A 26,616-nucleotide genomic window follows, 5' to 3' on the forward strand; every position below is an offset into this window, starting at 1 on the left:
TGACAGCTGCAATTCTACATTTTTACCTAATAATCCCAGTTTTTATTCACATACACACTTTCCTCATGCATTTTCTAAATTGTTCTTTTAAAGATGTGAATATATTACCAGGGATATGTTTACAGACTGACTGAAAAACCTTCCCAGTGACATCTGTACCTCATCTTCCCACAATGGTTACTGTTTCATTTTCCATTCTAACACATTAGGAACAAAGAACAGCAAAACCCAAATATTCCCCAAGTTAAAAATAACTAATCAAAAAGCTACCTCCTTTTTTTTTTTTTTCTTTCTCAGACACCTGCTTCAAATGCTTTTTTTCAGCATGAAAATCCTGGCACCTCAAATTGTTTATGAAGAAATGTACAGAAAGGCAAACACATTTGATTTTAAGAATCAGAGTCAGCTAAGAAGGTAAGACGTTTCTTCAAACAATAAAATTTACATTTCAAATATAGCCAGCTTCATAAAACTGTCTGGACCTTCCTGTATAAACCAGAGGATCTTCCCTGCTATAGCATGCAAGCAGATCTCTTTTGCAGTAAAACTGAGGGAGAATGTTCACATATTGTCTTTTTCAAAGTTTCTATAGAGAAATAATTTGTACAGTTCTGCTTTTCAATAAATCCGTCCCACAGAATCTTCTCGGAAAGAAAAAGAAGAAAAAAAAAAAAGACAAGCTGCCTTTTGGTTCAGCTGTTCATTTGATAAGAAAAAAAATCTAAGGATTATTCATATCAAAACAGAGGCTATTGGGGTCCTTTACTTACCAGGTTCTACCAGCACTATAAGCATTAATTCTGTTTCAGTGCAAGGAGACTTTTCTGCAAATCAACAAAATCCTCTTTTAAGCAAGCAAAGAGATGCCCCTGATAATGTTATATTCAAGTGAAGGAAGTTGGACAGACTGTGAGGGGAAAACCACCTGAAACATTCTGAAAAGTTCTGTTTTTACCAAATACAAAATGCTTAGGTCACCTTACTGCTTGCTTTTCTGTTGGGGCTTTTAAAGTTATTTTTCTCAGCCATACTGGACCTCTGTATGTTTGAGTCCCCCTAAGGACTTTGTGTAATCACGAAACATCAACTCCATTCTAAGAAATCCAGCATAGAACCCCACCACTGCCCTGTTCCCTCATCTATATAAATGCTCTTTTGTATATAGGCACTTTCAGGAAATTGCCCTACTCCTCCCCCGCTTGCTCCCCACTGTCCGAATCCCTCTCACACCGCCCCTCCCGTTTAACACCAGGGAATAATTGCATTTTTGTTGGAGCACTTCCAGCCCCTCCACACGATCCCGTGCAGAAGCAGCAGCACGCTGTAGCTTTGGCACTCTCCTCTGTTTTAACACACACACACGAACACTCATCTGCAGGGAAGTAAGTGGCATCAACCCTATTCCCAAAATAATGACCTTTCACTTCTCCCCATGCAACTTCCTCTTTTGCTGAAAAATACAGCGCTTCCAAACTAAAGAAATCTTCCTCTTTCGACATTTGACTACAAGTGTTTTGAAACACTGTTTCTTCCACTTATCTGTACTCCACGTGCGGGTAAATTACCACTGCCGAGGCAGACAGACACCCCTGGGCACCAACACTTCGGTCCCTTCGTATCCCACAAAATCGCCAGGGCTCCCAACACTTTTGCGAAGGCCTTTCCCCCTCCTCCCCTTTGAACACCCGAAAGCTGAAGAGGGCATAAACTCTCCTCCTCCATGCTCGGAGAAGCAGCGCGTGGATTTCCTCCCCTAATAAATACATGAGGAAAACAAATAGTTCAGAACCGTACCTTCCTTGGGCTCATCGGCTTCCGAGCTCATGGTGCCGGGCGAGGCTCTGGGGACCGGGCCGACGCTGACGTGCGCGCTCAGAGGCAGCCGCAAGTCAACTTCTCTCCCTCTCCCTTTCTCTCTCTCTCTCTCACAGAAGATGGAAAAAAAAAAAAAAAAAAGAGAGAGAGAGCGAGAGGGCTGGGGTTTTGAGGGGAAAAGTCTACGAATTCAGCAAATCACAACTAACCTACTTGCAAAGGATCCCGCCCCTTTCTCAGCTGCACACAGCGACTGTCTGAAAAAACTGCACCTTCAGAGAAACCCCGGTTTTACTCGCCAGCTGTTGGCGTTTATGAATCTTATTCTCCCCAGTCTGTAGGAAGGGTGGAGTTTTCACTTGTTGCAGCTTGCCAACGTGGTATGAGAAAGCAAGCAGGAGAGGCCAAAAAAGCCCTGAGTGCACAGCAGTGTCTGATTGCGGTGACTGACAATCACACTGGGGCTCCCTTAACTTGCAGGAAAATCTATTTTAAATTGTTTTGTTTTTAAGGCTAAATTGTACATTTCAACACTGTTTGCTATCTGGAATTACTTCTGCAGCCTCCATAATTACACTGACTAATACAGGATGACTTAATAGGCGCTTAAAGATGAGAAGTAGCAGCCTTCTTTCAGGTAGTTTGAGCAAAAATAATTTTCCTTCAGTCGTGCTCAGTGCATGGTGCCATCTACCCTGAGACTAGTGATTCAGTTTACATCCTAGGAAAAACGATCTGGATTCTTTGTGCTACTCCAGCTACACCACAGACATCCCAGAAAAGACTTGATGTTTTTAACTACTACAGGATAGAGTTTTACAAAGAGATCGGGGTCTTCAGCAGCCACTTCCCAGTTTGCAATGTGTCACACACGCCTTCAGTGCAAAATCAGGGGAAATAATTTTGAAGTCTATTCTCAGTTAGCACAGACTTCAGTAAAATCATTGTCCTAGGGAACCATCTATCCCTGCTTACTCATTTAATGGATTTCTAGCACAGTGAGCAGGACCAAACTTCGCTGGAAACATGACTGCTCTGACAAAAGGAGAGATGTGGTCCTTTGTTGGAGATTTTTTCAGGGATGGCCTAGAAGGCAGCTGTGAGGAGCAGGTTCTCACAGCCTGTTTCTGTAATCAGCAGAGGTTCTCGGGTTATTTTTAATTACAAGTAAAAGTGACAAATATGAAGGCCTTGAGAGCCTTGCACATCAGAGTTCTCAGGCAGCTTTCTCATAACGAGTGGATGTTCTATCTTTGGCTGTTTTGGGAAAGCAAGAATAATTTTGAGAACCCAAATCATGGTATTGGAAACATAAGGAGGGGTTGGTATGTTATCTCTGACCTATTGTGAGCTCAGATTTTGCAATATGCATGAAGTGAATTAACACTGTTATAAAAGGTGCCTGATTGATGAATAAAGTGGAGTCTGACCAATGCAAGGTGGGTCGTCTCCCTCCAACTTCAATAGTCCCTCAGGTGCCTGATGGCCCTGCCAGCTCCAACACGCCATCAAATTCCCACCTACCTCTCTGTCTCACAGGGTGAAACCTGCGGGCCTGAAGGGCTCTCGGGGTCTCCCGGAGGTAACATCATTAACAGCTATTAACAGTTAGCAAATGTCCTACTGCAGTCAAGTAGAAGTAAGTGTATTTGTATTTCACAGTGAAGTCAGAAAGAGCCAAAGCTGTTAGCAGCTCTGCACTGAGGCACAGAGGAAAAAAAAATAAATAAACTGTTCAGATTGTAAGATTCCCTTGTACTCGTTAAGGCTTTAACGCTCACAAAGCTGAGAAGACCAGATGTAGGAAGGATGGCCTTGCAAGTAACAGATACAGCACGAATTCTTTACCTACAGCAAAGCTGCTCTGAGGACTGGGGTAAATAATACTTCAGAACGTTAGCAGTTTTATCCTGCTTGCAGTTATTTTATTATAAGGACTGTCCTTTGCCACGTACTCCACCCACACCTAGGAAAGACAGATTTCCTTTTTTTTAAAGGCTTTTGGTGAGACTGCCAATTTCTTGCTTTGCAATACACATAACTCCATGAGTTCCTTAAAGATATTCCTTAAGAAGCTAGCTGTCTTCTGCAGGCCTTATCAACTCCTGTGGTGTACAATGCTGCATCCTTGAAAGCACAGAGAAGGAAATTGAGTATTGCCCTAACTGCATCACTGGAGTAGCTAAAGAAGCCACATTTTCAAAGTAAACAAAAAGGAAAAAAATTAAAGTACTAGTTAAGGGTAATTAGGAGATTAAAACCAATCAAAAAACTTCACACAGAATAGAGAAGTAACAGGAAGAAACATAAGGTGAATCCAGAATAACTGCAGTAGCCCCTGGAGTCCTTTAATCAAAGGAAGTGTTGTAGAGAAACAGGAATATAAGCCAGCATCAAGATCCCTGCATGATCACATTTACATATTAGATGGATGCCTTTTGTTATTTTAGATGACAGACAGACACAGAGAGATAATAAGACCTGTGATTAGATGTCAGCAAGTTTTGTAAATCAGGATTTCTCAAATCTCTCAGAAACTTTATACCCCACTGGATAAATAACAAAAATACAGTGATTTTATTTCATTTCTTATGCACAAAGTCACATCTCCTCACGCAGTCCTGATACTCCTGCACACAGGGTCTCAATTCCGACTCGAGAAATTGGTTTTTCTTTCATTTTGGTTGTTAGGCTTCTTAAAAGTACATGTACTGAAAAGAGTGGTGAAAAGACTCCAACCTGGCCAAAGACTGGTCAGGTATGTAATTTTCTGCTCTGGGGTTAAGCAGGAACTTGTATTGGCATACAATAATAGAACATTATCGCCTTTTTCAGAGTCTGCACACAACCAACTTTAATTATTGTCTTCAGAAAGACAGCAAAAGTAATGGAATGAGGCAGGTTAAAATTAAGCAGAGTCAGTGAAAAATACTAGAGCCCGGGTAACAGATGACACTACGTCTACAGGGAAGTGACATTTATCAAAGCATCCAGATTGATTTGGATCCCACAGTGAGTAAAAAGCCTAGAAAGCCCAAAAAATCCCTCTTTAATTGTAAACTGTATTTGGAATAGGAATGACAAAAAAAAGAATAACAAAAATTCCAAAAACATAATTAATAGGTGCAGCTAAATTTCATGGGACAGATTCTCTTACAGAAAAGTACCTTCCTACAGTGAAGGCCTAAAACTCACCACACATTTGGACAGACACTGTCATGAAGGGAAGGCCAGAATTCCCACAAGAAAATGAAATCGTCTGTGTACAACACACACAAAAAAATGGGCTGATATGCTTCAGTGGCTAAAGGCCCAAAAGCTTCAAAGCTGGGTAAGACAAGGGGAGTATGATCCTTTCCAACTTTCTCTGCTGAAAAAAACCAAACTTTTGGTTTTACTTTACAAAAAGAAAAAAAAAAAAAAGCAAAAAAAAAAAAAAAGCTAGTTCTGGTTTGGCTTGGCTTTTAACTCATCATCTGTAAATTGTCCTGACTTCTGCTAAACCCTAAGGAAGGGTCAGCACAGCAAGAGCAGGCTAGAGCCAGGCCCTGGCTTACTACAGTAGTGCATGGGGAATTGTGAAGGGATGGTCAGCACATCCCCTCTCTCCAGCTCAAAACCCTGTTTATGTTTTGTGTCACAATCCATGCTGAGACAGCTCTCTTTACACAAGCATTTGTCCATTAGATACAGAAGCTGTAAATACAATGATGCTTTATGTAAGAATATAACAGAAATAATAGGCATCTTAGCAGCAAAAAAAAAAAAAAAAGGGGGGGGCTAAAATTGCTGTCAAGAAGACTCTGAAATGTCAAAAAAGACTATAATATTTTGTTTCATTAAAAAAAAGGAAGCAGCACCACTACCTGAAAAGTATCAGCAAGAAGCTTTCAAAAGGAGGCAGCTGCCATTGGAAGCAAGACTAAATCCTCTACTGTAAGAAAAAACCCTGTACAGCCCTAGAACAGTTCTAGAGAGAAGGACATGATAATGTCACACTTAAGACTTCACACATTCATGTGATTAAAAAAAAAAAAACAAACTTCCCCATATTTTGTTACCATAATAAAGCTGTCTGATGAATACCTTCTGCTCTTCCAGAATGTCACATTCAGTGGATTTCAAACCTTTAAACAATAAAAAAGTATGATCTGTGCCCAACTACAATTCCCTGGCAGAGATGAGAGTCATCAGTCCCTTTCCCTAAGTCAGTGATGTCTCTTTTACTGACTGTAACGTACTGAATTATTTGAAACCACATGACAGACCCTGATAGCAGCTGAGGAGATTGGGATTTCCCACCACACTCCCAATTGTGAGGAAAAGGAAAAGCTGTGCAAGTAAACACTGCATGGGATATATGGAATAGGAGGGACAAAACAAAGAATGGCAAAAACTCTAAAAACAGAATCAGTAGACACAACAAAATTTTGTAGGGCAGATTCTCTTACAGAAAACAAAAGTAACTTCCTGATAGATAATGTCACAGAGGGCAGGCCAGAATTCCTGGAGGAAAAATACAAGGAAACCTTTTGCCATTTCTCCTTTTAGCCACAATAAGCTGTTGTACCTATTTCTGACACTAGATGTTTGGGTTAACAGATTTTCAGCTTCTGAGGCTCTTCAATGTGTGTGGATTATGGATATATGACTCAAGTTTCAAACAGGATAACAACATTGGACACTATCCTGAAACACTCACACATTTTTTTTTTTTGGTATACAATTTTAAAAATGTACGGGAAATTATGTGCCACACTATAGTGCATTTCACTAATTCTGAAGAGTTTTGACTTTTTGTCAAACTAATGTTCTGAGAGGGAACGAGATGTAAGATTGCTATATGCAAGTCTAAGACCTTCCAAGCAGAAAAAAAGGTATCAGGTCTGGTCTGCATACATGTATGGAGTCTCCAAACACGCTGACCTCTCATAAGGGCAACCAGATGCTAACACAGTACCTCAGGAAAAAAACCATACAATTAATGTTAGTATTTTCCTCTTAGAAATAAGAGGAAAATTGTTAAATCCAAGTCTGGAAGCCACACTAAGATATCATTAGGAAATTAACTATAACAACTGCTTTTGCAAGTCATGCCTTAATAACTTGCAGATTTTCCCTGAAAGACCTTTTTATAGAGGTTACTGATTGAGTAAGCAGGCAAAGACAGCACAGAAGCGTGCCCTTGACTTGCTCCTTTGCTCCTTTCCTGCATTCCTTCCAGTACCACTACAACCTTTTCCTCAGACAGGCAGATTGTAATTGCACAGAGTTTCAAGAAGCACAGATTTACAAAACAGGAAACATTTTTGTTTTCTAGCGCTTCTCTCTTAGTTCAGACTGGTGGGTGAGCTCTCAGAGCACTGGGATCTTGCAGCACAAAAGCAGGATCTGCTGTCTCTTGCAGCATTGCCCATCTCCTCCCCTGGCATGCAGAAATCCACCTGCCAAGCTGTTGGTGCCCAAGGGTGCAGAGCTGACCTGCAGCCTGTGCCCTCTGCTGATGCCACACAGAAAGCTGCACGCAGACATCGTGTGTGCAGGATGCGGGGAGAGAGTGTGGAGAGAGTGCTACAGGCACAGGAAAAAAAAGTGAAGTTTCAGCTTTCTTGCTGAAACAAAGATTTGTATTATGTCCACTTTATCCAAGTTGTTCTGCTTTCAGTTATGCACTTAAACAGTTGCAAGCAGGCCAAGCAAACCAGGCAAACCAAGAAGTTAAAGTTATTTCCTAACACAGAGGTAAAGCAACACCATCTGTAGCTGTATTACTTCTACTATTGCAAAAGAAAGTGCAATATGCACTGTCCGTAAGGTGTGAGCACAGCAAAACCAAATTCCAACTGTTACACAACTTAATTATTTTGGAGTTGAGTAAAAAAAAAATCTTGATTAGCTGTGTGATTTTAATAGCACTGTTTATATAGCTCTGTAAATAAGAATATGAGGTACAATGGTCTATTTGCTGTAACCAGACTTTACTACTGTTTTATCTTCTACCATAACTAAGACATACATCAAGATATCCTAGACAGTGCTTAGCTTATGAATAATGTCAAAAATACTGTTTTCAGCAATAGTCAGTGTTTCCATGAAACAGCACAACTCTAACATCTCAGTTATACATGATTCAGAATTTTAAACTAATTTTTCTACTTGCACATAAACTATCAGGTAGTTTTCATCTTAGGAAAATTCAGCCCAGAGAATTTTCTGGGCTGAATTTTCCTAAGATAAATAAATAAAAAATTAGCAGGTTGAGATATAATCCAGATATGAAAAATATGTGTACTCCTGGGTTTAGTCTGATTTTTGTTGCTTGTTATTCCTTTATCTCGTTACTTCCCCTTTGCCCAGCAGACTTCCGACCAAGGCAGATGGTCTGGTTTCAGCACTTGCTGAAACACATACAATACCCCCACCTGTTGGGGAAACCCATGAATGATACTCTAGCTTGTGCTTCTGCCATGTGGTTAATAAATTATAAAAGTTAACGACTATCAGTTAACAAATTATTAAAACATGTCATTGTCACCTGATAATTTTACTCGGGGATCGCTCAATGGCATTTGCACCACACTGGGCATCCAGCAGTTCATGCTATTCTCCTCCCCTCCCCATGCTGCCCTCCTTCCCTTTTTCTAGACCTTCCCATTAAAACATCCATTCTCCACCCGCTACTGGTGTACTGAGGTCTGTCCATACCTTCATTTCCAAATGGTTAAAGCAAAATATGACAAATCTGGTGCTGAATGAACCCACACAACACTGGTGGTGCGGCCCTTCAGAGCGAGCAAAAGCTACGGCTTCACCACAGGGTAAGATGTGCAAAAGTGTATCTGAAGACCTCCTTTTGACAGTGAGCCAGACAAATAAGCAGCAGTGTTGGGTGACAAAGGAATTCACAACAAGCCTACCAAGCGAAGGACAGGAAAAGCAGCATGTGGGAGACAGATCCTGGAGTCCGTATGGATGCAGTTAAACTTCCCTAACAGATAGTCCTCACTCCAGGTCCTCTCCCTGACAGAAAATGTATGGAGAGACGGCAGGATACATGCACAAAAGACTCCATAAAGTTGAACCTGCTTTATGTTGAACATAACTTTGCTACAACATTTGGAAGTCCCCTCTCTGCAATACCCATGATCCCATTTATAAATATTCTGAGCTGACAGGAAGACAACGGGATAGTAAGCACCTTGCAAACTGTCAAGACAGTGTGCAGTGTGCATCTTCCAAACTGGTGTCCTTGACACAAACATGCTGATATTTAAAGTTTCCAAATAGTGACAAGACTTGTTTTTAAGTTATTGTGAAGATACACTCAAAAGCTCATGTGGTTAAGAGGTGAGGAAACTCCTTCACTCAGCCTCAAAATGAAGATTTCTTCATAAATTTTAGCTGCATCTCCCATTAATTGTTGGATTATCAGTCACAGCATACTCTCAGCACAGGCCTGATGGGACGATGGCTCAGACTGATCCATTCTAGTCAACCTCACAATGTTTGTTACTTGTTACACAACAGCAGATGTCCAGGGTACAAGACTGCTCTCAGCTCAAAGAGGGTTTAACTGGCCTATCTTTTTTCATTTCAAAATCAGACTGAAAATTCACACACAAAGCAACACCATGTCTTCTGAGATGTGAATTGTGATGTAATTCTGATTTCTTGTCCGTACATATCATGTTGCCAAAATAAGAGGTCTTATTGTGGTCATATAGATATTGTGCACTGAGGGTGGTTAACTCATCCAGAAGTTAGCATTTAGTGAAAACAAGTTTTCAGCACATAAGAAAGCACAAAACAATTTATCAAGAGCAAACATACCAAATAACATTCAAGGGCTTGGTTGTTCTTGTTATGGCTTAGCCCCAACTGGGAACTGATCCCCACAGAGCCACTTGTGCACTCCTACTCGGGGCAGGGGGGAGAATTGAAAGGCCAAAAGTGAGAAAACTCATGGGGTGGGATACAGACAGTTTAACAGGCAAAGGAAAAGCCGCTCACGCAAGCAAAGCAGAACAATTCACCACTTCCCATGGGCAGGGAGAAGTTCAGCCATCTCCAAGACAGCAGGGCTCCATCACAGGTAACAGTGACTTGGGAAGGCAAATGTTTTCACTCTGAATGTCCCTCTCTTCCTTCCTCTTCCCCCAGCTTTATGTGCTGAGCACAACACCAAATGGTCTGGAATATCCATCCCTCTGGTCAGTTTGGGCCAGTTTTCCTGGCTGTGTCCCCTCCCAGCTTCTGGCACAGCCACAAAGCACTTGCTGGTGGCGTGGTGTGAGGAGCTGAAGAGGCCTTGGCCCTGTGCAAATAGTAAGAAAAAAGCTCCTATATTGAGGCTGTTTCCAGCAGAAATCCAAAACGCTGCCCCATACTAGGTACTATGAAGAAAACCAGCAGAGCTATGCACAAAGGGGATGTGTCACAGTAATGGGCCCACAGCTGGGGTAATAATTGGTATAGATTCTATGTATTTATACAAGGTTGATTAATTTCTTTTATTAAGAAACTTACTAGTTTTTTATATCCTAGTTTGCTACAGCTGGACTTAATTGGTTTTTTACTTACAATACTATCACCATTGGCTAATCAAGAAACCACCCTTTGGTAAAATAATTTCTATAATGCATTTTACATGTTCACATTACCAGATGTAACAAGTTAAGATAAGAATTGTTTCTTATTAATTCCGCAGATCTTCTTACAACCTTTCCCAGAAAGATGCTTGGGAAAGTTGTGTTTTTCTCTGTGGTCAGAGAGCTGCTGCCACAAGCAGGCAATCAGTGACAGTTTCTGGTGGTTTGGGAATTCACACAGGTGTGGTGGAAGTCAAAAAGACTGTTTTTGAGGGCCTTGCACCAAATGATGCAACATGTACTGTCACTGGCTTATAGCACTCTTTATTCAAATAGCAAACATTTCACTCACTATTTTCACTTTTTTAAGTGAACTTTTTTTAAGGTCCTGTAACAGGACTACACACAAATTGCTCCTGCCAACAGTGCTATGCCAAGCAATGAGCAGCACTGGAGAAAATGAGACTGTGGCCTGCATGAACAGAGGTAGGAAAATGCAATTCTCTGGTCTGGTGAAGAGTACAGCAGATCAGAGCTAGTTTTGTAGTTTGGTCACACAGGAAAATAAGCTTCCCAGCAGTAATTAATGATATAATTCTTATGAGATATTTGTGTTACTGTATGTAGTTGCAGCCTTTGCAAAAATAAAAGCAAGGCCAAAGAAATCTGAGGGGCAGAGCACCAAGAACACAGATTTGAAAGAATCCCTGCACTAAAAACAGAAATCACACCATAACGTCACAGTTTCCCCAGACAAGTAGAGGGAGTGAGGGTGCTGCACAGAACCTGCTGACAGCACCACCACAGGCCATTAGCTGCCCCAGATCTGCTCCCAGCACGACAAAAGTGGTACTGCCTGATGCCTGTGCATCAAAACACAATGCTAGAACGATTTTAATTGGAAAGGGGTATTTTAGTTACAAACAGAAAATCTAGTATCACATAGCCAAAACTCAAAAAGAGCTCAAAAACCAGGTGCCTGAACTAGTGTTAAATACAGTGCATTTAAACATGCTACCAAAGCGTATGCAAATAATGGCTTTTTTAATGCTGAAAGAACAGGAAACTGAAAATTATCTTAAAAAAAGGAAAGTTTCTGTTCATATAAAAGTGGTGCACATGTGGGAAAACACATTTGTCTCAGCTGGGGAGGGCTGTGTTCCAGTCCCAAGCACACAATCCAAGTGTTCTGCTAATGCGTAACAATCAAACTATGCCCTTTTTCTCCAAGACATCAAAGACATTAGTCATGCAAATAGTCAAAACACCACTTGCATATCAAATGGAGATCTTATCTAGAAAAAATTTCAAATTAAAAAACTCTTTTTAAAAATACCTATATGAATAACCTCCTTTTAGTACAAATTCAATTAAGAGATTAAAAGAGAGATTTAAATGGATATTAAACGTAAGCAGAGTTTGCTCTCTAAGATTGAGTTTAGCTATAATTTACATTCACAAGCCAGATGTACCTAATTATATGATATTCCTTCAAATAACCATATTGATATCTGCTTGTTCCAAATTTGCTTTAAATCAGTTTATTATTTGCATAAAGCTTAGACTGAAGCCAGAAAGAATCTGGAGGAACACTTGCAAGAGTTTTTTGGGGTTTTTTTTTGCAAAATATTAACTAAGACTATGTTGAACAAGTGCTGGAATTTCAATACCCAAAGAAACTCAGGAACTCATAATTTATGGAAGTCTTTCAGCACTTGCTTCCTCTGGCTTGTGGTAACATTTTCATAACTAAATCACACTTGAGAAAACAGCACTCCAGACTGGTCCAAGTGACAGTGTCTGTCTCTGAGAGTAGCACCATCTTCCTCTTCTTCCTCTCCATTTACCATGCCAGCATAAGCATATGGTGTCCATTTACAGGACAAATATAGCTAACCTTTAATTTTTTTTTTTGGCTGAGAGAATTTAAACCACAAGTAGGAGCTCTCCTTTTTGTTATTTTTAATATAAAATAATTAACTGCAGCTCAAATTAAGTATTTGTCTCAAAAAAAAGGTCTTGGATGATCTCTAATTTAGTTATAACCACTGAAAATCCATACCTTGCTCATTTTTCCTTCTATTAAGCAAGTTTACATTAGTGAGCAATGTTCATGCAAATTTCATGTGTAAACTCTAGTTAGCATCTCCACATTGCAATAAAAATTCAATATTGGACTTCTACTGATGGATCTCAGTTCCAATTAAAAAAAACCAAACCAACAAAACACATCAGAATTTTGCTGGACTCCAAATGAGTTTATTTCATAGGTCTAACTTCTCCACAATTTTATCCACTTTACAGGAAACTCATACTTCAGCCCTCAGAATTGCCTTAGCAACAATAACAACAGAATCTGCACTCTGGGGCTCAGCCAAACTGAATACCACTTCAAAGGGTTATTGCAAGACTTTCAGGAACTATTTCAAGTATTCAGTTTCCAAAAAAAAATTACGGATAACAAGATCTGAACAAGACTTCTAACTCTTGTTGCTCAATATCTTGTTTACAGAAAGCTGAATTATGGCACATACTTAAGATGATTTACTTGTTCAGGCATATGGTCTGTCAGGGCTGTGCTTCTGCAATTCTTCCTAAAAGCTTAGGGCTTTTTGTGTTTCCAAAATCTGAGACTGAGTATGGACAATAACTACTATCTTTGTCACACTAGAAAATAAAAGGGACAAGAGAAAGAACAAAGACTGCCACTGACTCTGCACACAAGGATGGCACTTGGATCAGAAATCCCATGTAACAAACTTCTGAGAGCTGCACTGAGGTCAGGTCTCTCAGAACAGATCCACCTGCTCCCCGCTGTGCATCCCACAGCCATCTCACTGGGACATGTCAGTGATCCATGCAGGTCATGGAGCATTTGCCAGTGGTTTTGGCCAAGGCCACGAGGTGGCAACAGCACCCTGATTAAAAAAAGCCCAGGGCTTCTTGAATCAATTTTGCTCGTCTAGGGAACAGAGCAGGAAAGCACTGGCTAGAATGTCTAGAAAGAGGCTGCCCATACAGCCATGCAATAGCATTTTATACTGCAACACACAGAAAGGCTGCAATTGTGTTTTGTACATGCTGGTATGGCAAATCTGGAGAACTAAATGCTTCTGAAGCAGTGGACATAACCTGAAATCTGTCAGCAAAAAAACAGGTAGCAGTACAAAATACATATCATTTTTTCACAATCCAAAACCCAGATTAGTTTGAAAAAAAAAACTTAATTACATCTAGAGGACAGCTACAGTGCCATGGCAAAATAGCACACAACGTAGTGATACCAGTTTGGCTCCATGAATTTGAAACCACACTAAAATTTGAAGTATCACTTCAAAGTATGGACACAATTGTGCCGCTCAGGAGGCTCAGCCCTTGCTCCGAGCTTCTGCCTACCATGACTTAGTTCAGACCTGCTCTGCCCTCTGTTTTTCCCTTCCCCATCCCACCTTTCCAGAAACGGGATAGTGTAACCATGTGTTGAGTTACCTGTAACTCAACTTCCCAGCTGCAAAATCAGTGCCAGCATTTCCTCTTATGGGACATGCAGGATTGTTTTGAATGCAGAGGTGGTGGATTATTGGGAGGCACAGTGTTGAATTAAAATGCCCATCATAAATCAGGAATGCCATGTATAAAGATTGGCTATGCAACTTCAAGTGGGTTTGAAAAACATCCCCAAGTATTAAGTTATTCTTACCTCCACAAACAAGACAGTCTCATTAATTTTGTGAGAATTCAGATATCCAAAATATGTTTTTCTTTGGAAAATTAAGAACAACTCAAATGGTGGCAAAGGGATGATACACCTAAAATTAGGCAATTGTTGTTGTTTCTGTGTCCTCTGTAAAACAGTAGTTATCTGGGGCATCTCCCTTCAATATTTTTTCCTATGCAGCTAATTTATAGTAACAGACATGTCATCAGAAAAATTAGGATACTCTAATTTAATCAGTGTTGGGTAGAGACAATTGCCTGCCATGTTTTTAGAGATGTATGAAAACAAAAATTACTAAATCTATCTTTTCTACTTCCTGGCTGCCTTAGAGCATTTAATTCTAAATGTATGGCAAATGCATTTACATTCCTTATGAAAAAAGATGAAGCAGGGACTGCCACCACTTGAAACATTCCCTTTACTCAAAACAACGCTATCTAAGCAAGTAAGATTTTCCCCAAAATCTTGATCTATATTTTAAACCAACGTAGAGTTACGAAGTTCTTGATCTCTGTAAGTGTAATAGAAAAAGCAAATCTCCACTACCAAATACCAAACATGACATACTTGTCTTAACTGTGAAACTAAGAGAACAGTACTAAAGAACACAGTAACTGAAAGCACTAAAATAGCATCTATTTAGCACAAAGCTCATATGTTCACTTTCATTCAGACTGGATTTTTATAACCAAACACTCTTACTTGATCTCAGTGCAGTTGTCTGTGTGTAGAAAACAGTAGCAAGTCCAGCTGATAGAAAAGCAGAGCTGAAATGTGGCATTATGAGGCCAGGCTACAAATATATTTGACCCAAAGCTAATGCAATGCCTTCCCAAAACAGATAATTTCAACATCTACATAACATAGCTTGTTTTTAACGTCAGGAAAAAGCCAGCAGGAACCTACCTGACAGTAAACAGTGAGCATGTTTGGGCAACATAATACTATGGCCATCATGTTTCCCCACTTCCTGAGAGTTTGCTTTCACAATCTTCTGTGGTTTTTACTCCACAGTTTATACTGTAAATGCAGACTGACCTTCAAGCTTGTGACCAATTCTTGACAGCTCTTCCATAGTCACTGCACAAATAATCTAATTTCTTTTCAAAACTGCTCTGGAATTTAAACACAGCAGACTCTATATGTAGATACCTGGATATCTAGAGTTAAATATATCAGTCTATCAAACAATGTGGATCAGGGATCAAGAAGTGAGAATACTGCAAAAATCAAAGGCATGACCAAATAACAACAAGAGTAGTTTTGGCCGTAATGATTGCAAGACGAGAAACAAAAATTCCAATCTGTCATAGTGGGACATTTATTCCAATATTTATCAGATATATGAGAAATACAAACATTTAATAGTGAATGAATGGGCAAATACTGGAAAAAAATTAACTACTACACTAAAATATGCAAGTATTTACAACAAATAAAGAAATCTGTCTAAATACAAAAAGTCCGGAAAAGGAATGTCATTTAAAAAAAAATTACTACTCAAAACTGGTATTTTGTGATGACTGATGACAAACACCATTTCTTTGTCTTAGATTTGTGAACTTGATACACATTTTTATTTCTCTAGTTTTGAAGAAGCGGGTGAGTACACTCATCATAAAATGTTGCATTTTAAAGTCACAAGGTGTAACACATGTCAGCAGCCCCTGTATGGCTCTGGGCAGCACAGATTGTGCAGAGCCCTCACTGACCACGCACACATGGAGCACTCGGGGTATGCACTGGCTGTTTCTTCCAGATCCTCTGAAATGTGGTATCTGTGAACATTTATCCTTTGAAGAGTGTGGCACACGAATGCCAACTCTTCATCTTAAATGCAGTCGTAAAATTCTTTGCAGGGCCAATGTGCACAACAACAACCAGAAACCACTCAGTTAATCATGTTTGTGCAACAAAGATCTGAAAGAAAGTAACATATTTGATGACCACAGAGATAATAATAAGCTCATCTTATCTGATCTCCAACTCAAATCTACTGATGCCTTCTTACCAATTGGTTTCCAAATGAAATCAAAACTGAACAGGGTTAGAAATGCTTGTCATTGGTCAAGACTTGAAGTACAAAAAAATTTTACCACCTTGAAGCTATTTCTAACATCATTATATAAAGAAATAAACAAATCTCACAGACTATATTTACTCCAAATTCATGTATTAACAGTCTCCATTCACAGAAAAGTCTTGTTTCAGAGACTCAGGATATGAACTTTTGGGGGACCCAGGTACTGCCTTTCCATGTGAAGGACATCTCTCTCTCCAGACAGGAACTAGGAATTCATGCATGTCAGCTTCTGCTGGTGGTTGTGAACCCAGCAAAATGGTCAGCTCACTGTGAGGGCGCTGATATCTGATCCAAGGCTGTGAGCTGAAATCCCTTGGTGAGCAAAACAGCAGGTTTTTTCCTCCCCAAATTTTTTATGGCAAAACTCTCACGTATAAAGCTACAGATTTCTCATTTCACCTACTACTGGTTCCATAGAGTAAAAACATTGTAACTACAAATATCTGCTCTCAAATTGGCTCCACAGGTAATTATTCACAGGTGGTTTATACTAAAACTCAAACTAGATATAAATGTTATTTTGACTAAACAACACAAATGAAACTGTATCTTTTGCATCTCAGCAGAACTACCAACCCCAACAAATAAATAATATCTGTTTCTGCACCAAACCAGAGAGAAGCTGTTGATCAAAGTGTCTGATATACCTCCAGGAAAAGAAAAAGGGTTAGCAACATTATGAAAGATAAATTCCAGGTAGTGACAAAAACCATTAACAGTTAACATCTGTGAAGGTACCCATAAGGCTCCTGTTTAACTGTATTTGTGATACCCTGATATTCTTTTAAAATGAAATACATATTTCTGTATTTATATATGTTTTAGAGATTACAAAGTTTTTGGGGACCAGTTTCATTACAAAAATTAAGTAATTTAGTTTTAGGCCAGACACCTGAATATATTCAGCACCCCATCACCAGTCTGTGCTATCAATCTGGTCTACACAAACCTTGATTTACTATTAAATAAGGCAGCAGTATTAAACAACTGCCTACCTGGTTGGCTGTTCAGAAATAGTCCTAAGACATGCACACTTCATCCACAAAACAAAGTGCTTTCAAATGCCACTCTGCTGTATTCCTAAATGTTTTTGTTACTAGTAACAGTACCAATATCTTGGTTGACAGAGATACTGTCTACTCACATTTTGAGTGGCAGGGAAAGATGCGCTCACATCTCCTCCCTCCAGGAGGACACAAGTAGCTGGATCATGTTGCTGTGCTCTTGGTTTCTTTACAACATTTACAACCTAAATATCAAAATCACTTGACAGCACTTGAAGCAGAATGACAGAGGACAGTGAATACATGGAATGCATCTGGAATTATCTGTAGTTATCAATAAACAGCCCTCACATGTCCTTCAGGTGAGTGCTCATTTATGCTCATACCCTTCTTCTGCTCCAGAGCAAACAGGTTCCTCAGGGCTGCAGCCTTGAAAGACTCCTTAGCAAAAGACATCAATGCCTGTCTGAGGTGCCCCATGAAACACCATCCCCGAACACAGGAAAATACTAAGGGACTCAACTGAGGCCTGACAGGAAGACATGGGGCGGCACGTCTTGGCTACCCCTGTGCTTAAAACTGACAAGCACATCTCATGGGGCTGAGAAACCCCACGTTAACGAGGCTGAAATCCTCTGGTTGACAAGGGGAAGCACTGGGGAAGGGAAGCTGTCCCAGCACGTCCAGGACTTGTGAGTATTTCTGAAGATGAGGCAGAAATGCTCAGTAGGAACTCGTACCTCAGACTGAGAAGGGAGGAAGGCACCCACTTGTGGTGCTGGGAATCCATAGGCTCAGAAACTGAAAAGCAATTACTTTTTATCCAAAAAAAGTCAAAATGAAAGGTAAGGCTTAGGAATACTTATTACAAGTTCTGGTTTATTTCAACTTTTGTGCTGGGTCTCTCACTAGCAGCCCAGATGTTTAACCAAACTGAGTTATCTTATCAGACAACCTCCCAAAAGTCATTGACTTCCCTACAAAGGATAAAGATCTCACAGTTCTGTTTATGTGATACATTATGATTGCTGACTGTCAGCACTGAAGCATGACAGTGTTCTTTCACTTTGGAAAATGCTCGACATCCCACCGCACTGCATGGAGTTGCTGCGCAGAGGTACACAGAAATGCTGTGCCTTAACCACCCCAGTGTGCTGAGGAGACCAGCCTCCACATAATGCAAATCTGGATGGGTCAATCCTCTACAAAATTTTGTCTTGCCTCGCAGCATCCAGAAAGAATTTAGAATTCTCAGAACATAGATTCCAGTTTTTGACAGGGACTTCTGATGCCCTGCATCGTTTCATGTAGAACATGGCATGAGATACCATGTCAGCTGACGACATCATACACTCCGCTGTATCAAAAACTTGAGAAGCGTTGCTCATCATGATACAGCTGCAACAAAGTGGAAATTGTACAATCTCTGTCCAAATGCAGAGCAGGAGGAGAAAAAGACCACATCCTTTTTGGAAGGAGTCCAAAGATGTGGTGGTGAGATGCAGTTGGAGGCAAAGACAGGAAGACAGTCTCTATAAGCAACAGCACTGCTTCATCTCCTGAATACACGGATGAGCACAACTGGTTGTAACATTAAATAAGAGATGCAGCATTTGCTAAACTCTGGCTTAGCTTCTTTCAGAGACAGTACAGAAAATGAAGGGGAAATCCTCAAGGGCACAGCTCTATCCTTGCTGCTGTGACTCCAGCACCTCTTGTAGGGAAAATTCAAAAGAAGGTAATCTTCTGAAAGAGTATTTTAGTCAGCTTAAATATTGTAATACTAGGCAAAAGTTATTTGAAATACTTACGGACCAGTATTTAATAATTTGTTTTAATCTACAGTAGTTAAGGGACATAAAAATAGGAGTTATCTGCTTATATTGTACAAGTAAACACGAAATTAGAAAAAAGTTATATTTATTTACAAGGCAATCAAAATATCTATTTTTGTTCATTTATGTCAATGGAAAAAATAAATCCCTAAACAATCGACTCTTCAAGCATCTCTTGAAGAAGTTGGGAAAAATTCTGAACAGTAAAATCATACATCTATGTCTTCAGCACTCTGGTTCAGCAGTTAATTAAATACAACTGAAACAGGGAAGAAAACCACAGCATCTTGGCTTCTGTGCATTGTCCTGTTTTGTTGAGGTATCTCTGTCACAACTAATGCTATTTTAAATCATCTTCTGTATTGTGGATTTCAGAGAAGCAAAGAACTACAGCAAAGACCAGTATTCAGTCTAATCAGCTTAAGAAATACTATAATTTGAGCCTTCTCATGCATTTTGAAAAGGAGACTTGAAACGAGACTTTGAAAAGATCAGGATTTAGCACTACCAGCTTTTCTCCCTTAGTTAATATTTCAAGTATGTTGAACAATCCCAGTACTTCCTTCATATATACTGACTGACTTTCCACTTGTACTGAAAAGCTATACAGAAACAATTAAACAACTGCTAAGGAAGAAGAGTTTTTAAAATTCTGTATGTTTGCTGTTTGCTTAAAACTTTGTATGTTTTAGTAGAAACACAAAAATACTCTGACATGCACATGTATGTCAGCTACACACATACTCAGTGAGATGTCGATGGAGCAGAGGATTTTCTAATACACAACAGCCAATGCTCACACACGTGGCTTGCAGATGCCACCTCAGCCCTTCTCATTACATCCTGCAATGCAAGCCTGCCACTGCTGACCCTGAGAGACACATATTCATGAGAGTTAACAACAAAATTAATCATCAGACACAGATTTATAAATGGGTAAGATTAATGGAATCTTTTGTTTTCCATACATCCATTGTACCTAGGCACTGCTGGGTCAGATTCCCCTGCACTGCAGGGTAAATCTCTCCCTTCACTGTGACAAGTGGCACAATAAATGCCACACACTACAGTGGCCCAGCACACGCGTTACGGATCATGAGCCTTCGTGAAAGGCAGCTTATTCAGGTTTGTCACAGCTTAATCCTTGAGAAACAAAGCTCTATCAAGTACTGAATGCCCAAAATCCCCGTACTTCAAAAACTGACATAGAGAGGATCAAACACCCTTCCTAAAAATATCTCAGAATCCAAACACACTACAAAATTCTCATAAAATTTTCATATGCAGATGATGATGATGATGATGATGGTATGGACTTAAGGCTGAATAATTTACATCTGTAATTTAGGAAAACTTCAAAATAGCAAACAACAGGGGAATGGGAGAAGTGAATAAGTGATCTGACCAACTACTACTGCCTCTTGGTTTACAGCAGCACTCCAGGTAATGGAATGCTTTTTAAAGAGAGGGTAAAGAAATGGAAACATTATTCAGAAATGGCTATCTCAAAAGGAGGTGACACGAAAACAACCTACTATCTTTTCCAATTCAGACATCATATTAAAAAAAATATATATATAGTGAATAACAGGTGACTATTAATACCTCATTGGATAGCAGAGTTGCTAAAGGAAAAATTTTAGCATGGAGTACTGGAAGGGGAAATATCAGACTAAAAGAAGCCTTCTTTAACAATTTTGGTTAAGTCTGAGTCTCCCAATGTACCTAAACAAAACTTTAAAAATAAAACTTGGCTCAAAAGAATGTGAGCATTTGTGAGCTGTCTCCCATGAAGCTGAGACAGAGAAAGACAAAACACATGGGAAAAAAGAAACAAATCAGGGCAGGATTTCAGTGAAATGGGATGCAGATCAGTGTACCTAAGCACAAAGTCAGACTTCCATAAACACAAACTTTTAAGCACTGCCTCCAAATGAAGTGGTCGCACAATTCCCCACCCTCAGACATGTTATACCCACTGTGCCCCTTCCTTTCACCCAGCCTGAGAGCTCCCTGTGGTAGCAAAAGCATCTGTTTAGCTTCAGATTGAGGAATTAATTCACAAAAAAAGACTGCTGGGGGGAAAATAAAAAAGACTAACTGATCTCATGATTGAGTTCCTCATTCTGATGAACATGAAGGTTTCTGCTGACACAAGGAAAGAAACAATACAAGCATGGGAACAGGACAGGATGACATTTTTGGCAGCAGAAGGGGTGTGAAATCAGTGCCAACTGACTTGAATCCTTCAGCAGAAAGGACATCACCCACTGGAAACAAAAGGAAAAAGACCTGTGCCACCAGATCATGAGAAATCATGACAAATCAACCAATCTGTCACTGCTCTGAGAAAGATAAGACAACAGCAGTGAGACACACAAGACACTCATCTGCATACAAAGGATGATACAGACACTTGGTATGTGGCTAAACAATAAAGCACAGCTTCAGCTCTTCTACAGAAACTCACAAAAGTCATAAAATGTGTGGGCTTGAGGGTGCCTTGCTTTTTTATCCTGTACCCAAAGTCATGCATGATAATCCTTTAACTATTTAGAGACCATATATGTAAAAAAATTGTTCTGGTCACCTCTTTCCTTCTCTGAGACTGAAAAGTTATTAGCTCACTGTATTTCCTTCAGTTGTGTATCCCTTTAATGCAGCAACCTTTACACTGGTGTATATTTGTCATGCATAACCCTGTGCTGCTTGATTGCACAGAGGGTCCTGCATTTGAAACAACACCTACACAAAACACTTTTAAAAAAATACTTCTGTTGTGTGCCCAATTTCCCATTACCTTCAGTCAGGCATTACACACATTTGGTATCAGGGGACATTACCAGCCCTCAAACCCTTTTCCTAGCTGCACCACATTTGTTTCTCTCTACCCACCCTGCACCCAATCTGACACATTTTGACCATCTCAAGACCCAAATTCAGGTTACCATGACAATGCCCCCAGCATGGATGTTATTGCATCAGACTTGCCCATCAGCATTGGTGGCTGATCCCATTTATTTCATCAACCACCTCCTTCATTGCAAGACACACAATTCCCACAGTGGAGAAGATAACTCCAAAACCACTCCCAAAATGCTTCCAGCACAATATTCACCTCACAGCTTCCTTTGAGGCTCACATACCCACAACCTCAACACCTACTGGTGCTTGAAACACTGTATGTCTAATACAAACAAAAATCACTGAGCTTCTCTCCTTCTGGGTATTTATCTTATTAAACTGGGCTTTTCTCATGCTCAGGCCAACTCTAAATGAGCAGCTACCTCAGCAATGTGTGCTGAGAACTGTGCTTAACTTTCACTTGAAACAAGGATAACTTCAAGTGACCGGAGATTTTCCACCCTAGCTCTTGAAAGCTCAAATGGCCGAATCCTGGCAATGTTTGCTAAGGAATTGTACAGTTTCTCACGTGCAGAAAGTGAAGGAACCAAACACAATGCATCTCCTTCTGCTTCAGTTACCACTTCACAGCTTAATTGTGTACCAGGACCTCAGCAGGTCCTCCCTTACAGGACCTTACAGCCCCACATGCCCTTGAGCTCCAAAAGCATCTGCTACCCCGTCACAAACACTGCTCTGAGGAGCTGTCACAGCTAAGCATGATGAAAAGCATGTCTTGCCACATGTTTGCTAACAATGTGCATAAGAATCTGCCAGTAATGCGGCCACGTGAGCCTGCTTGTTGATGCCTATCCTTAGAACCTTAAAATCACTCAGGTTTTAAAAGATCAATGAGCCCAACCTTCTTGCAAGCTGTACCAGAAATGCTGCCATAACACACCAGCTAATGCCACTGTGTATCTATGCCTGTGGCAGCATGAAAACGCTTGGCAGGGAAGTCCACCTGTCTTTCCCTAGCAAGAACAGAAGAGAAATACCATGAGCAGTGATTCCAGCAGACTCCACCTAGAGATGTTGTTTATGACAGATGCGTATGTATGTATGCAAAGAAAATCATGTACTTGCCTGCAGTGCTCAGGAGAGCAGGATTCAAACCAGGGGAATGGCAAAGGAGGAATGTAGCTGTCAAGGGAAGGGAGTGCACAGCAGGCCGAAGAGTTTGATATATTTCCTCTTTCAACCAGCATGCCCATCAGGCAAGACCTCAGCCTACAAAAATATCCAGGCTCTGAATAGCAGGTCATGGAAAGAATTATTTTAACTCACAAGATGATATGAAAACATGTGAGAACAGGCCAGCCGCAAGACAAATAAAGCTGTACTGGAAGCCTCCAACACTGGAGCAAATTCCCCAGTTACCCCTGTAAAGAGTGAAAGTGCCTGTGCAGAGCTAAAATTAAGTTTGACCACACCATGAGATGCAAATGCTTGCTACATGGGCACCTGTGATCCAGAAGCAGGCTTTTTCCAGCTATTCTTCCTAAAGCACAGCCACCACCTTTGGCCTAATGAAATTGGTATGAGTGCACACAGGACCAGGACAAAAGCTATAAAGCTCTTTTTTCCAAACCTTATCTTATTAAAAAGAATTGGGGGATGTCTTAATTATTAAAGGTAAAAATTCCATCAAGTGATTTCACGCTAGCAGCATAGACATTAGCAAAAAATATGTAGTGAATGTCCCTAGTTACAAGAGATGAAACACCAGAAAAGATTTTCTGTGAGTCAAAGTGAATAGCATTCAATATTAATTGGAGAATAGCAGTGAAATTCCAGAAACACTAAAATTGTACAGTCAGCAAAACCAGGAAAATTGTCCATAATGAGTTTGATTCTGATTAATGTGATATTATGAATATAATTTTTAAGGTAAATTTCTTTAAATCTATTTTCCTACTCAAAGAATCATTGAGTAAAACATAGGCATGTCTCAACTTCTGCCATGTTAAAAACTCTTTTAACAGGCTTAAAATATTATATATTTAGTTCCTTTCAGGAAAGAAGCTTGAGAAGTGAGGGAGTTTTCTAAAATACCTATTTGAAAAACAATAAAGAGAAGAATCTGAATGAAAGCAGCTGATGACTGCAGCATGAGAGCTGGTTTCAGTCTGAGACTGAAAAGGCTTCTGCTGGTTTTAACATGCACCATCTGAAGCAGTCTCTCAACAGCTCCAGATTCCTGGCTTCAAGCTCTCCAACAAGCAAAGAAGCACCAGTCGCGGAGGGACTGGTCTCCTTGCACAGTCTCTACAACAAATACATTCACTATTTTGCAGGTGGGCTAGCACAGCTGCACGTCCTGGAATGTGGTGTAACTCACTATCTTCACCAGCAAGTAACGTTAGCAAAATTCAATTATTTTGAAACAAAAAAAACATGTTAAAAAAAACCAAAAAAACCCAAAGATGTTATCCAAAGGACACTGTAAAATTTCCTTGTTATATGGCTATTGACAAGGCACACTTTCTTGCAGCTGTCTGGTACTAGATGTTGTAGTTACACAAGGAGGTGCTTTAATGCTATTCTGAGATGGTGCTAGAATTTCATTCCAAGCTACACAAATAAGTTGTCAGCAGAGCAACAAATTTCCATAATTTTACCTCTGAAAAACAGGTTCCCAATCTACATATGCTACCCAAGCAAGCATGTAAGGGCTGAAAGTGATCGCTTCCCATGGCTGACAAACAAAACAGGGGAGGGCTGACAAACAAACACAGAAGAGGTGCATCTTCTTTACATATAAACAGAAATTTTAAGGGAAAAGAACTCCCAAAAACCACCAAAATAAGTAATACTCATAAAAGTACAGAAACAATCCAAGAATATATTTTCTGAATGTAGGCAGAGAAAAGGCCAGTTCCCCTAAAGATGCAGTACCCTATACTCAACTTTTAAAAAATTATCTCTATAGATGACACATTTCTATGCAAATCATCTAGAAATCTGATGTAGATTTCATTTTTTCCCCAGAAATTCCTAAACATCTTCATGATACCAGAATCATCTGGAAGTTTCATAGGAAAATGTTACATCAATTAAGCTTCATGCAAACGCTATCCGGTGTCACGTTAGCTAAGAACATCTCTTTTTGGAAATGAGACTCTTTCAGTTGCAAGTCATTCTAAGCAGGGAAAACTCACAAATATAATAAAATATTCCTTGAAACTTTTTACAGGGATGCACTGGGTTGGAGTCAAAGCCACTGAGGCTGTCACCTGGCACAGATACACAGCTACATCCACTGTTCTCACCCTACTAGTCTTTCCTAGAGGATTAAGCCCATGCATTGTTTTTCATAAAATTAGGCAAACTATCCCTGAAAAGAATACAGACTAAAAGCAAAATAATTTGTGACTTTCATTACAGGGCCTTCCCTTCTTCCTTTCTTTCTTTCTAGAACCAGCTATTGCCCATCTGTCATGTTCAGCCGCACACATTATTGACAGAGTTATGAGCAGGAAATATGGTCAAGTGCATGCAACAGAACCTAAACCAAAAATAGGGGAAAATGGATATAAGCTGGGAGTGTGCCCTTGCTGAAAGGCATCAAAAAGCATCAAAAGCAATGCAGCTAGAAGGTCCAGAGAGCTGACCCTGCCCTTCTACTCCCACCTGGAATGCTGCATCCAGCTCGGGGACCCCCGCATAAGAAGGATGTGAACCTGCTGAAGAAGGTCCAGAGGAGGCGACAAAGACGATCCAAGGACTGGAGCACCTCCCCTATGAAGACAGGATGAGAGGTGGGGTGTTCTTCCCAGAGAAGAAAAGGCTCTGGAGAAAACTTTTCTGAGTTTTCAACACTCAAAGCGGGATTAAAAGAAAGAAGAGGAAAGACTTTTTACTGGAGTCCATAGTGACCAGACAAGGGGTTTTCAGCTGAAAGGGGGTAGTTTTATACCAGACATAGAGAAGAAATATTTTACCACGAGGGTGAGGCCCACACTGCCCAGAGAAGTCGTGGATGCCTCATTCCTTTAAGTGTTTAAAGCCAGGCTGGAGGGGCTTTGAGCAACACTGCCCAGTGAAACATGTCCCTGATGACTGTGGGGACCAGGGCCAGGCCTGATCTACCTCTGAAGGTCCCTTCTAACCCAGGCCATTCTATGATTCTGAAAACATGGGAGCATATAGTCAAGGAAAAAAGGAGAATACCAGCATGCTGAAATTACACCAGGCATCTTGCAAGTAAATACAGGTGTAACGTTTGCTTAAAAAAATATTTAAAGATCTATGAATGAAAATGTAGGTCTGAATGTTTTGAGCTACCTTCTTCAGTCCAAGAGTAATACATTGAAAGAATGAGGGAATAATTAGATTCTGAGAAGAAATTTAGCTTGTGGTCCCAAGCACAAAAAAGTTTTCATCATAGTAGTTTCTGTATGTTATTCATACAGAGAACACTGTTCAGATGTACTACACTTACTTGATGTACATGTAACTACATGCAGCTGTTACAGAGAAATTTAGAGAAACCTGCCTGGATTTGTCACTCTGAAAAAAAAAAAAAGAAAAGAGATATGAATCGTAGGCAGAAAAACAACCTTGAAAGCACATGGCACCTAATGAATCAAATCAATAAATAAGCATTACAAATAGATGTCTGAGAAATATTTCTGTGCATAACAAAGTTTACCTTGGTATGAATTAC

At 40.0% G+C, this 26,616-nt stretch overlaps 1 protein-coding gene across 2 annotated transcripts in view; it reads right to left on the minus strand.

Moving 5' to 3' along the window:
- Window positions 1-26,616, minus strand: part of TNFAIP8 (TNF alpha induced protein 8) — a 56,945-nt gene that overhangs the window by 18,155 nt on the left and 12,174 nt on the right. The window contains exon 1 of one of the 2 annotated variants that reach the window (XM_005488437.3): window positions 1,795-3,404. The exons of the other annotated variant lie outside the window; for it this stretch is intronic. Within the exon in view, the coding sequence (XP_005488494.1) occupies window positions 1,795-1,825 (31 nt within the window). The 5' untranslated portion in view covers window positions 1,826-3,404. Of the gene's footprint in view, window positions 1-1,794; window positions 3,405-26,616 lie in introns of those variants that run through there. 2 annotated transcript variants of the gene reach the window in all.

This window comes from Zonotrichia albicollis, chromosome Z, assembly GCF_047830755.1.
Source record: "Zonotrichia albicollis isolate bZonAlb1 chromosome Z, bZonAlb1.hap1, whole genome shotgun sequence".
NCBI classification, from domain to species: Eukaryota; Metazoa; Chordata; class Aves; order Passeriformes; family Passerellidae; genus Zonotrichia; species Zonotrichia albicollis.